The sequence below is a fragment of the Pieris brassicae genome, chromosome 2 (assembly GCF_905147105.1).
Source record: "Pieris brassicae chromosome 2, ilPieBrab1.1, whole genome shotgun sequence".
NCBI classification, from domain to species: Eukaryota; Metazoa; Arthropoda; class Insecta; order Lepidoptera; family Pieridae; genus Pieris; species Pieris brassicae.
In genome coordinates this window covers 18,722,343-18,735,569 of record NC_059666.1, presented here as the reverse complement: position 1 = coordinate 18,735,569, position 13,227 = coordinate 18,722,343, and the positions used below count along the sequence as shown (strand labels likewise).

General features: G+C 33.9%; 1 protein-coding gene across 2 annotated transcripts; it reads right to left on the bottom strand.

Moving 5' to 3' along the window:
* Positions 1-1,003: 1,003 nt before the first annotated feature.
* LOC123720826 (A-kinase anchor protein 200-like) lies at positions 1,004-13,176 on the bottom strand. 2 transcript variants are annotated; one of them, XM_045677600.1, is made up of 7 exons: positions 13,026-13,176; positions 10,933-11,116; positions 10,194-10,385; positions 9,924-10,046; positions 2,679-3,932; positions 1,982-2,059; positions 1,004-1,906 (listed from the first exon to the last, which is right to left on the bottom strand). In XM_045677600.1, exons 2-7 carry the CDS (start codon positions 11,101-11,103, stop codon positions 1,850-1,852), a joined length of 1,875 nt encoding a protein of 624 aa, XP_045533556.1. In that variant the 5' UTR covers positions 11,104-11,116; positions 13,026-13,176; the 3' UTR covers positions 1,004-1,849. The 2 variants fall into 2 exon arrangements, with proteins under 2 accessions (XP_045533556.1, XP_045533557.1); XM_045677601.1 differs by having other exon boundaries at positions 3,558-3,932; positions 13,026-13,175.
* Between the last annotated feature and the right edge of the window lie 51 nt (positions 13,177-13,227).

Below are 13,227 nucleotides of genomic sequence, written 5' to 3'. Positions count from 1 at the left end.
GAGTTAAGCATATCGATTTTGCCAACTTTGTTTAACTTTATATAGAATTTAACGAACATTTTATAAATCTAATAATTAATATGGGGGAACGTGAATTAAAAAACCAATTACAATTCTATAAATTTATTCGAGACATTCACACATCAACATCAAATTTATCAATACATGACAAACAGCTTAAATGTAGCAATTTACATATTGTGCCAAAATATTCTAAATTAAATGAATTTCACAATATAAATTTAAATCAAAATTTGTGATGCAATTATTTCACACAAAAGAAAAATATATATATTACACAGTACATTTAGAGTTATAATATCAGCTGCCACTTATAATTATACAAATAATTGTGGCGATGTTTATTGAGCGTTACTATGTCGTGATGTCGACAGAAAAGTGTTCCATTTCATAAAGATCTTCAAAGTTGTTTCCAAAAATATAATCACAGTATGTACAATCACAGACTGTTCTAAAAATTACAATAAAAGCTAGCTGTCTTTTTATTTAGTGTGCACGTTCGTTACTTACTAGATATTTGCTAAGTATGTCGGGTATAAAAATTGCCAACACAAATTTATAGTCATGAGCAAAAAATTATAAAACGACTCACGAATCATCATCCTACATATTTTGATATGGAATGTCTCACTCATATATTTACGGCTAATAGTTTCGGGATAATACCTGACCTCACTCATGTACGTGTCACTTTTAATTTAATAGTAGAAACGTATAAAATTACAAAAATTATCAGGAAATAATTATATGGACACAGTTTTAGAAAAATGACACCATAACTAATAATTATTGTATATCAATATCAAACCTTACATGATAATATATTAAATCTAAATGTATGTATGAGGTGGAATATTCTAAGCAGCACTACTGCACTGCATTTTCTAACTTGTTACATGAACTACACATCTAAATATTATAGTATAATTAATTGTAGTCTGTATATGCATAAAAAATGTATAGTTCAATCAAAAAACTTGGCCGCTGAAAACTACATCAAAATTTTAATTGCCACAATCTTAAAGTCAAATTTTTATACATGAATTTACTCGCAAATATGCCTAACCAATTAACCATATCTCACATGCCATAGGAGCGACTTACCAATACATCAATTGAATTCATAAATGCTTGTATTACAGAGAGCTCATCCAAACTAATATATAACTTATTTGATTATAAAATAATAGGAATAAATTTAACATGAGTGCATAGAATACAAAATATTTAATACAACATAATAATGTGAAATGTTGTATTTTTATGCAACAAAATTAATATTTTGGGAGGTGATTCAAATATATACACAATGAAGCGACATGTTCAATAATTCATGGTCTTTAAAGTGATATTCTAAAGTCGCATATACTATCGCAAAAAAATATTTAAAACCTAATTTGGTCCGAAATGCAAATAATCTGATTGTATTTTAACGAATTTAATTTAACATCAGCTACGTAGATACTAAATCGCTAACACAATCTATTTAGGAGAGAGTCCAACGCCAAACGTCAACTAATACCCCTGTAATAATGGCACCAACTTATCGCACCGTATACTGCCTACATAACTTTGTTATTGTATATAATTAAAAAAGATCGATCTTAGCGATTTTAATGTATAAAATCTTAATTTTACATAAGCAAGCACGCTAAACTTAAGAGTATAAACATTCTATAATATGTAGGTCACATTCCAAACTGAAATCCATATTGATAATAAAATTCATACTCGAACTTAGTTCGATATACACCACAGTACTGAAAGGAAATAAATAAAAGGCTCTTTTAGACGTCTCTGGAGCTTGGTGAGACTCCGAGCTTACTCCTTACGACTCTGCCACGTTGGTTGACGACTCCGGCTCCGCCACGCAGGTTGTCGTCACCTGGCAAACGAAAACACCAGAATTATAAGATATTTAATTAACCGTAACGGTACAAAGGAACTTATTATTACTTACCGTTTCCGTGTATTGTTCTGGTATAGTTGGAATTTCAGGAATGAGTTCGGCCATTTTGTCGGCAACTGGTAGGGGCTCCTAGAAATTTAAATGAAATTAATAATTTTATTTTCAAAGATCGGATATTTGCAAAATGATATACAGTGCAATTATTAAAAAAAAACATTCGTATGAAAACATGATCGGTGCTAAGTTACAGTTATGAAATGTTAACACAAAGGACATTAGCCAATATATCTAAGAGAATCTAAAGGCAACTTTAATAACTTTAAGAGATTAATTAGTAATAATTACGACTTCAACTATATTTCTAGAAGTTTTAATTAATTAAGATTTCCTTTAGATTAAATGCGGTCGATAATTCATTAAATGTCTCTATGTAGAAACTAAAATACAGTCAAAGGTGAACTATGAACATTTGGTGCAAAGTAACAACAGTTTCTTACTATAAAACAATGAAAGCATAGTATAACAGCAAAAAGCATAAACGCATGCGGGAAAGTTCTAGTGAAAGCGGATTCGCTCGGAAAGGTTGATGGGAAGGGCGTATATACAGGGTGGTCGTATTTAATCGTTCAATCTTCTCTTCCTGTTATTGACGTCACACATGCTGAGAGAAGGATGCTCAACTACTAAGAACTGTTAACATGATACCAAAATGCTCCAAGGATACTATTCCTCTACGGGCGCTAGTCACCTGTTGGGGCGAAGCGGGTATCTCCGGCTCGGGGCTAAGGTCATCTGGCGGCGGGAACGACTGCGAATCCTCTTCGGGCCCCGAAAGCAGCTCATCCTCGGGCTCATGCAGAGACCGCTCGCCGTTCGTCAACGCGTCCCCGTTTAACATTACTTCCGCATTTTTGATCATCTCTTTGGCCTTCGCTTTCAAACACTCTGTTTCGATCGCTTCGACCGAGCTGTGATTTAGGCCATTCTGAGAAATAATACTTGTGTCGACGTCGGTCTCTTTCGATTCGCAAATACCGCTGTCCTGCTCGATTTTTGAGATTTCACTATTGCTAATTTCATTTGATAAATCTTCGGGTGTCGCAGTAGTTTGTTCGTCGGCAATCTCCTCCGTCTCGGCGGATTCTATTGGAAGATCTTCTTCGGCGTTTTTAATTTCGGGTTCGGCCGGAGATAAGTTTTCATTTTCCACGAGGGAAGATTTAGTCTCAACATCACAGACATTTTCTTCTACTGCCTTGGTAGGAACGTCGTGGTCGTCCTGACTCGGTAAGGTATCCAGTGTAACTTCATTGGCCGAACATTTTTCAGACAAGATTGCGTCTTCCGTTTGCGGTACTTTGGTAAGAGGTGCTGGGGATTCAATAGTTTCGGGTTCGTCGCAAATTTTTGTATCGGTAGGAGTAGGGTCCACATTTGTGTTTTCAACATTAACGGGTGTGACATCGGCAGGAGCAGATTCTGTACTATCAGCGTTGTTAGCGAGAGAAGCATCAGTAAGTTCAGGAGCCATGGTGGTGGCGGCAAAGGAAGCCACAGACGATGGAGGAGGATTAGCAGGAAGGGGAGGTGGCGTAGGCTCTATCAAGGGCGTTTGATCGACACAAACCTCTTTCACAACGGGACTTTCGGGTGTAGGCACTGATTCCGTGTTTTCTACTTTAGACTCCTCGGTCTTGTTTGAATCAATAACTGGAACTTCGGGTTCAACTTTCTTTGGTTCTTCCAGAGAAAGACCATTGACAGGCAATTGCTCGGGTTCGATGACTTCCGCTTTTGGTTCCGGCCTGATGTCGGCAGCGTCCTCAATTTTAGGTTCCTCGGCAATAGGCGTTTCTACTTTAGAAGTTTCTGGAGTGATGCTTCCATTTGTCAGTGGCTCAGTCACTGGAGTTTCAGGTGTATTTTCATCTTTGTTTTCTGTTTCGGTATTAGTGTCAGCAACTAAATCTTTTTCAGCGATTTCAGGAGTAAACTCAGCAGCCTACAAAAATAAAAAAACCTATAAATACCATTCATTCAACTGTATGGTGACCTAAAAAAAACAAATAGACTTTAAGTTCTCAAAACTAAGTAATTATTGACCATAATATAAGTCACCACAAAATGGATATGTCAGACTCTGTAAGATTACAACAACAAACTGATGTATTGTATCAAAGCCTACAATGTTTAATAGTATTCCTTGTTATGCATGACTGATTGTCTTCATGTTATGACACAAATGGGTTATCCTTCAATGATTTGTTCATCCATCCTAAACATAATATTAAATTGCGTTTAGGTGCTAGGGTTCTTTGTCGTTCTTTTATACAATAATAACATTACGAGTTTAAATTAACATGATTTTGATGAAGACAAAAAAAATTCTAAAATTATAGCTTCAACACTACTCAATTATATTCCTTACATCGAACAAATAGCCAGACACGTCAGAGATGTGCATCATGACTGACGTGGCTTTTCGTTAACAAATGATAAATATAATATTACATTATTCCCGTATCGATATGTAAACGAAAGACAATGCTTTCTAGTCTTGGTAAATTAATAAGCTACCAGTTTTCTGTACTCGCAACCGCAGAACTGCAGAAATAAAACGATACCAGCTTACAAGGTCGCCTTTGTTTACTGGAATGGAAATACGAACTATCATTGTGTATGTATGCAGTATGATACATTATATGCTTTCTGTAATAAATACAACCGAGAGTACTAAGATATCTTATAAATAAATTAAAATGCAAGATTTTTTAATGGACAAGAGGCATTATTTATTGGATTTGTAGCTAGGTTGGGTACAGGGTATGTTTTTTTGATTAAGTGCTATCTAACCAAGAGATTTACTAAAATATTATCATAGTTTAATTTCGATTTCCTGTGTGAGGCCGGAACACGCAGTTATTTGACGAGCATACAAAATACAGACGCTAAAGTAGACTTGAATATAAAATTTATGTGAAACTGTTAACCGTAGATAACTGTCTATGTCCTGTCTGTGGATTAAGTTCTGTCTGCTCGATTAATTCAAATATTAATAAATTGCAATGAGAAAAAATATTTGGGACTAAAATGACCAGTGTTTTTACAAAATTCTCATTGTGCAATTTTGTTAGTAAAATGCCGTACTATTAAAACCGGACATGGCCTGCTGTAAACTTTTAGTGACAAAATAATCCTTCCATCAAAAAACTTGAAAGTTAAGTGTTGTTTGTCCCTCTTTTTCACGATATACGTGTTTATGAGGCATCATGTTTTATTTATTATTTTAGTCATTTAGTTGCCCGTTTAAAATACTAATAGTGGATAGAGCCTAAAACATACATTCAAAATTGAATTTATCCGTTCTAACAATTATTTTCATTCTAGAGAAAATTCGAAACAACATAGGCGTATATTTACACTGAGTAAAACACGTAATTATGTAGATGAATAACTGTGGTGCTGTTTCCCCTTTCATCGAAGAACAAGGCAAACGAAAGCATAGTCCGAAACGAAAGTAAATTAAAAACACCGGACAATACATCCGACGGCAGTCACGCACAGGAAACAACGTTTTGTTTAAATAACGCTCCGTATATCTATTGTGTTTTAATATTATGTACTTACAGCTTACCACTTACCAATAGTAATACATTACAATTTTAGAGAAAAATACTCTTAAGCAAACGCCATCCTTTCACTTTATATATGGAATTTTAAAGAACCCTTCAGCAGCCTCTTTATTATGATTCAATTAAGTTTGCATTAATTATCAGAATGACGTATTTAAAACTCATTATTATATATTGTTTTTAAAGGATTTGTATACAAACGTTTTTTGAACAATGGTGTGATTCATATACACCTTCCTAATTGCAGGCGTACATCGAGTGAGTTAGTACTTATTTCGATAGTAAATGCGCGCTCATTTATCCATCCGATAACGGTAAACTGGGTGAGTCACCATCACATAACAATGGCTTTCTGGCTATGGAAACGATTTTCCGCTCTATAACAATATGCCTATTTCGATGGTGCTTTTTTGTTAGTTTTAATTTAAATATAACAAAAACAGGTGTTTTGTAGTTCTCACTTCCCATTATGAGTGATGACGATAGAGAAACCTTTGGAGACTTATATTGGTAGACATGGTACATGTAGCGTTACAGGTTTCATTTAGAGTTTTTAACAGAAAATAAAATATTGTCTAAGTCATAGCAATATTACACATCTCTATATATTTTTTATTTTAAAATATATGCTTTATCAATACATAAACTACACCCTACCGACTAGTAAGCTAATGTTTTCAGATTACTCAAGCGAAATAATCAGGTTCAGTCGGTACCTGAACTTTAACCGTTTTATAACAGTAATATTTAAGTACAGATATATCCCCGTGACATATGTGACGAGCACTCAATACCGTGAGACCGAGGCAGTTATTTGAATCAGGCGGTGATAGTAGCATCTTGGCGACCCGGTCCAGACGCAATACTATCAAATAACTCCTAGCTACTTGCTCTCGCTATCTGAGGTTGTCGCCCTATCTTGGCACCGATTACACCAATCGCAGACCGGCTATCGAATTACTGCCTTCACAAAGATAATTAATAAAACAATGCAAAAATATTTCTATACATATGCCATTCGTTTTGTATACCATATAATTAGTGTGAAATGAGTGAGTGAAAACCGTTTTTGTTGAATACACGCTTCGATTAAACCAATCCAGTTCTTAGATAAATCTGGCGGATTCGATATATCGAAATTATATTTGAATCAAATTAAAAGTTAAAGTTATAGCAGGTACCACGAGTCGTTATCATACATCGCGACAAAAATAGACTGCCGCATAATGGGATAACAATGGTTTATTTAATAGCCGTCCCTCTAGCGTTCCCACAAGACTGCCGGATAACAAAAAAAATCACACAACAATAGCTGTCGATAGGAAATGGAATCTTTCCTTGTTATGTCAAAACTCCATTGAACGTTGGTATTATGAAAATACGACAGATGAGACGCATAGTGGCGACCATTTGGTAAACATGCTACATGAACTGTTTGGTCGGGTTACGTCGCATATTAGTACATGTATACAAAATATATAAGTGGATCATTGTTCATGCGATGCCGTTCTAACGAAGTAACGAACACGATTCAAACCGGTCCAGCTCACAGATAGTATACTCGTTCTCTTAAGGCCGGCTATTATTTAAAACAATTATGGCATCTTTTAATAATAAAACAGTTACACCTTATGGGATCAAAAGTAGGGATAATAATTTTTATTATTATAAAATCATTTACTTTAAAAAAATTATCTTTGGTAAAAATGAATGTAGCTTTATACGTATCTTCACGAAGTATGCAATGGCACATGGATAGTTTTTGCAATCGCATCGGCCTTCGCCCCGACGCCCACTACAGACCTCGCAAAACCTGCCCCGCTCTGCTAATTTTATTTTGCACCTAACAAACGTGTTTCAAAACATTCCCTGCTTAGACGCCAACACGACATACGATTTAAACGTTATTTTATAGCCACTGACCACTTTATGATTACAACTCTCGAAGCTATTTTCGGCTGTTTTTTTTTAAACATCCAGTTCATTCACATAAAACTAAGCCGCATTATTATAAATCCTATAATTAGTACTCAATTTTTTTCCACCGTCACTATACTTTTTTTTATAGAAATAATATGGTAACCATGGTAACAAATAATACACGTTTTATAATGCTGATGCAGTTTGCTCAGTTTACAAGTAGTGAGTAGTGGCAGATAAAAGCTTGTAAAAATATCGGTCCGTTATCTATAACCTTTAGCGGGAAAATAGAATGACGCCTTTATAATTAATTATAAAAAAATATATGGGAATTGTTCAAGCGTGTCAAATCTCCTTGTGGGAGCGATCTTGTGAGCTAATGACCGTACGTCAACACGTGTGCTCCGGAATGAGACATAAACACATTACTCGTATCGTAGCGTTCGTACATATCCATCCTACACCATATTACATTTTGGGAACAAAAAAAAATCGGTTCATACATTAAATGTATTTTTCTTAATAATAAGATGAACCCACCTAATCTCAAACTCAGTAGATCGCTAATGTTTCAAAAATTTTATGAACATACATAAAATAATTTTAATCTACACGGGTAAGCTATTTTAACTATTACAGGTTCGTCACAATAACCGGCTATCGTATACAAGTTACTTGAAACAAGGATAAAATTGCGAGTGAATATTCAAGAAAGGTTTGGTATAAAGAATTGTTGGCATTTTCTATTTGACCAAAATAAAGTACTGAATTTCTACATCCTATAGCTGGAGTTGTAATAAATATTTGGCATAGAGTGAGACATCGTCAATTAACAATAAAATACAATGTTACTCCAGCTTAATCTAAATTAATTGATGGCCACTTTGTTTTAATTGAGACAAACAAAACGTCCCAATGCTTTTGGATCTCAAACTCTTAAAATAGTGCTTCTGGAGCTTACGGGTAAACCGACTTTCGCACGATATCAATTTTAGCATACGCGATCTTCAAGTAAACCTCACTGGACCGGTTCGTCGTCGACATTTGCTTAATCGCAGACAGTTGGAAGGCATGGGTCGTCAATGAAGTGATGTATGGTTAATGGCACGATATAGTTAAGACAATAGCGGCTCACGTTCACTTAGTGCGGATATACAGCCACTTTGAATCATAATGTGCATTGTTCGCGACGCGACGTGGTCCGCCTCAGTTTGAGTGCAATGCACCTACGACGCAATAGACGCTTGTAATAGAAATCACAGTTGCTGTCCTAACCGCAAGGTTAATTCCAAACCAACAAACAAACAATACATTTGCCTCGCCGACGAAATATTATATCAATGTCTATAAGGTTTATATATCAATTAAGACAATCGTCAGCGTTCAAGGATGAAATATATTTAGATTTGACATAGAAAGCTGTCTTGAGTGCCCTCGTACATGCGATTTTACGTCGCGCTTGTCGATAAGTTAGCGCGAGGTCAATGGCATTACATTTTTAAGCAGTTTAATCATATTTTATGTTCAAATATTTTAATACTGTTCTTAGAGTTTTAACAGGGTGAGAGAAACGAAAGTGGGTCATGACAGTCCAATAATGGATGGAGTCATTGCAACGAGAGTCCGAGCGAATGTACATTGCATTGTGCCTTCTCACTTAGAAACGTAGACTGAATACCAAAGAGACATCCGTCTCTACGGAACTACTACCTAGAAAGCTATTACTTAAAATACTAATATTTTAATGTTTACTGTAACCCAAGACGTATTCGGTTAACAAGTAGCCGATGGTCTATTACAGAGGTTTAACTATATATTAAATTATCAAAGCTTTGCGAGAAATTTGGAAAACATTTCCATACTTTAAACCGATTGCAAAGTTTCTACGTAATACAATCATCTGAAGTCTGATATATATATCTATAAGGAATTTGGGTATGTATGAAAATATATTTGTTGATGTATGTTGTTTCTACGTGTATGGTAAACTAATAAAGTATTCATGCCGAATTTGTTAGCATTGGAAACATAAGGTTTTTATTTAAAGCTTATCGTATTATTCAAATCCTTGAGCTAGATTAAGTTGGGATGTTAGGTATCGAAAAACAACAATTCGAAGTAATCTAACAGTTAAATTAAATTGTTCAAATAGTTTTATTTCATTCAATGTATGTTTCGACTTATTCAACCATAAAAAGAAAGATTGAAATAAATAACATTAACAAGTTAATAAAATATTTTTTGCTTTGATAATAATGATGAAATATTTAACATGTACCTATATTTGAAGCGTGACGTTTACCACTATGGCCATAATTCCAAAGATAAATCTTTATTATGCCATCAACATAATAATATTAAAGAGAAACTGATTATAATTATAAATAACTATTTTCGTGATACAATTAAAAGAAATGAAACAGTTAGTCGAAATATCTTACCTCTTCAGGCACTTTCTCTGGCTCGCCATTGGTTTTTACCTCCTCATCCTTTTGCTTCTTTTCCTGTTTCGGCTTATCCTTTCTGCTGAAACTGATCGACCTTAGCGACCATTTCTTCTTAACCTGTCGAATAACTCAGTCAATACGAAAAAAATTGTAAGACACTTGTAAATTACGCACTAAAAGGAGTTTGGACCTATTCCGTAAATTAAGTAATACAAACATATAATTACTAAATTACTTTAAGCAGCATGTAATAATATGAAGTACCTTTTCTTTTTTGTTCTTTTTGCCATCGTCCGGCGACGGTGTACTCTCTCCGTTTTCCTTTGTCTCACCCTCCCCATTCGCCACGGATGGCTCCTTATCTTTTTCGTTCTCTTCCTGATCTTTTACGTCCTTCTCCGTTGTTGCATCTTTTTCATTCTCTGGGGTGCCGCTGTCGATTTGCTTTTCTTTTTCCTGATTATTAATATTGTTATAAAGTTAATGAATACCTATACCGTTGAGTGAAAACCCGTAGGTTTTAGGAAATTATATAAAAAACCTTTCCAGTGCTAAAGGCAATGCTATATGTTGTATTGACACCCCCTTAATAGATTAAATGTGTTTAACAGTTTCTAATTTACAGCCCCGATCCAATATCCGTCGCGGTTGTCGCTTAAATACAAACTATGCGGGTACGTAATTGCGTATATTATTTTTATTAAACTTAGTTTTTAACTGGTAGTACTGTTTTATTAGGACATATTTACCAAACTTTGTGGTTTGTTAATGACGTCCTAGTTTAAAATTGACAAAAAAAGCTAACTTGCTGGTTTAAGCCATTCTGAGCCTAAGCTCAACAAATTTGAAAAAAAAAACTCAATTACTGTTCATTTAAATTTTTCTTATCTGCTACGTAAGCACAGCATTACACACTTGCCAAACCTTGCATCTCTTATAAAGAACTCCACGGTAAATGCGCAATTATTTTTCAATATTAATGTGGGTATAGTGGTGTACTCACAAGGGTATCGTGTATATGGGCATCGCCATTGGCCTGTGGCTTCAGCGCATCAGCGTCTGCTAATTGTTCCATACGACCTTCACCGCCAGCTCCGGCCGCTGCCACCTCACCGGCGCTCTCCGCTTCCTTTCCGCTTATGTCCACGGAGCGCTTGCTCTGCTTTGCACCCATTCTCGATGCTTAACTACAAAACCCACATTATTATAAAATTTTCAAATAAACTTAAAAATTTTCATTTGTATTAAAAATATAATATATTTAATATTTTTACTTTCACTTAAAACCACCTTTCCGCACGAGTAGCACACACGAAAGAACATGTAGCACAAGTTGTATATATTAAAGTACTGCTATCTTTTCGATGTTTACTTACGTTTATTTATAGCAAAAATATTATTAATTAATGACTATATCCACTTAGTATAGTACAAACTTTAATGTTACTGTTGTATCAACACCACATTAGCATTCATGCTAATTAATGTTTTTGTCAGTACAACAATAGTAGGATAAAAAAGGTGCATCTCATTATCTTATGTAGGTTACAATGTACAAAAACTGTGTGCTTAAAAAATGACTGTACCAAAATAGTAATATATTCTAGGAATTGTCCCTAAGTTTATGAAGGACAGCTAAAAATAGTTTTAGAAAAGTAAAAGCATAATTTTTTCAGTATTTCTATTCAGAATAGAATAATATTACCTTGTTGGGAATAAATTATTTGTAAGCATAATAATAGGAAAACAGTATATTATAAGTCATCATAATTTCCTTTTGTTTCAATGTATCACATGTCATTTCTAGTCAGTCATGCTCATTTTACCTTATTATTCTGAGTTTCTGTATACCATATTAATTATGCTTTATAAATAAGTAAATATAATGTTAATATATTTATTTGAGTAATAATAATTTATTTACATGCCACAAAATTATTAAATAATATGAAGGGCAACAGCATATTAAAAATATTATCATCATAAAATGTGTTATTTGAATGTGTTTTTTAGCTGGGCTCCTTATTATATAAGGAGAGTAGTAGTGGAGAAGTTAACACAGGAAATATCAGACCATTTACTATAAATAACTGTACTATTGTTCACAGCTCTTATCTTATACACAAACATTTAATAATGTGTAAACTTCAAACATTCCTGATTAACTTAGGAGTCAATGTATGTAAATAGAACAGATATTTTTTTTTACCTATATATTTAATCAAATTGCTGAAATGATAATTGGATATGGTTATAAAGTTTGTAATAACATTGTGTACTAAAAAATTAGTACTCTTTGGGAGTAGATATCTACCTTGGTATGTTTAAGGTCTTATAATAAAAGGACTTCAAGAATACTTCTAATAATATAAAAACAAACTTAAACGTGGTTGACAGTCTTTTTAGGAATATATTTTTTTCCTTTAAGTGATCCCAATTTTACATTTCGTAATATACACAAAATATAGGCAGGACGTCAAAAAATATAAAAAAGAAAACTCGTCAGATGCACCAATTCAACATAATATGCATTTTTCTGAAAACCGTAGAGTTCCTTTTAATAATGAATGCGTGAATATATACGGGTAAATAGCTATATAAATAACATATATAGATAACGCAACAATGTCTAAACCTTTGTTTAATAGCTTGCATCGGTTCACTTTTCAACGATGATTCATCGCTCGATAACTTATGTATGCAATTATACCGGTATTCCCATATTCCAGAAATCTTAATTAAACCAAATAAATCAATATATTAATATGATTTATATTTTGAATTTAGATTATTTCCCTAATTGCGTTTTCAGTTTTTTGTGGCCGTACTTATAAGTAACATGTCGTGTTCATGCTGGGTTTTATACGACAAGAGATACCCAATAATTTAGACAATAATAAATACAAATATATTAAATACTTTAACAGCAGCAAAAAATAACCCACATGGTTTTAATTAATAAACCAAGTGGCATGAAATATTTTTTTTAAATAGCGACAATGTAACTGCCGGTGACTAAATTTAATTTATTATATCATAATACTTAATATATATTAACGATTATGATGACAAAAAGTAATACTAATATTTTCTTACCTTTAGACTTTTCAATCCGAATAATTAAGGCAAAGTATAAACACTACCAAATTTAACAAAAATTCACTTCCAGCACTCACAGCCCAGCACAATATGGCGGCAGGACAAAATCTCCACCCACTGAGAACAAATTCAAAATTGAAACTTCAAGCGATTGGTTGTTCTTACTACGACGCGTCAATTTCGACAACATCATGAAACT

Excerpts from the sequence above, each read along its gene's own strand:
- LOC123720826 (XM_045677600.1), bottom strand. The coding sequence starts at position 11,103 with ATGGGTGCAAAGCAGAGCAAGCGCTCCGTGGACATAAGCGGAAAGGAA. Across the intron at positions 3,933-9,923 it reads CAGAGAAAGTGCCTGAAGAG|GCTGCTGAGTTTACTCCTGA; the intron begins GTAAGATATTTC and ends TTATTTTTGTAG. Across the intron at positions 1,907-1,981 it reads CAGAACAATACACGGAAACG|GTGACGACAACCTGCGTGGC; the intron begins GTAAGTAATAAT and ends TTCGTTTGCCAG.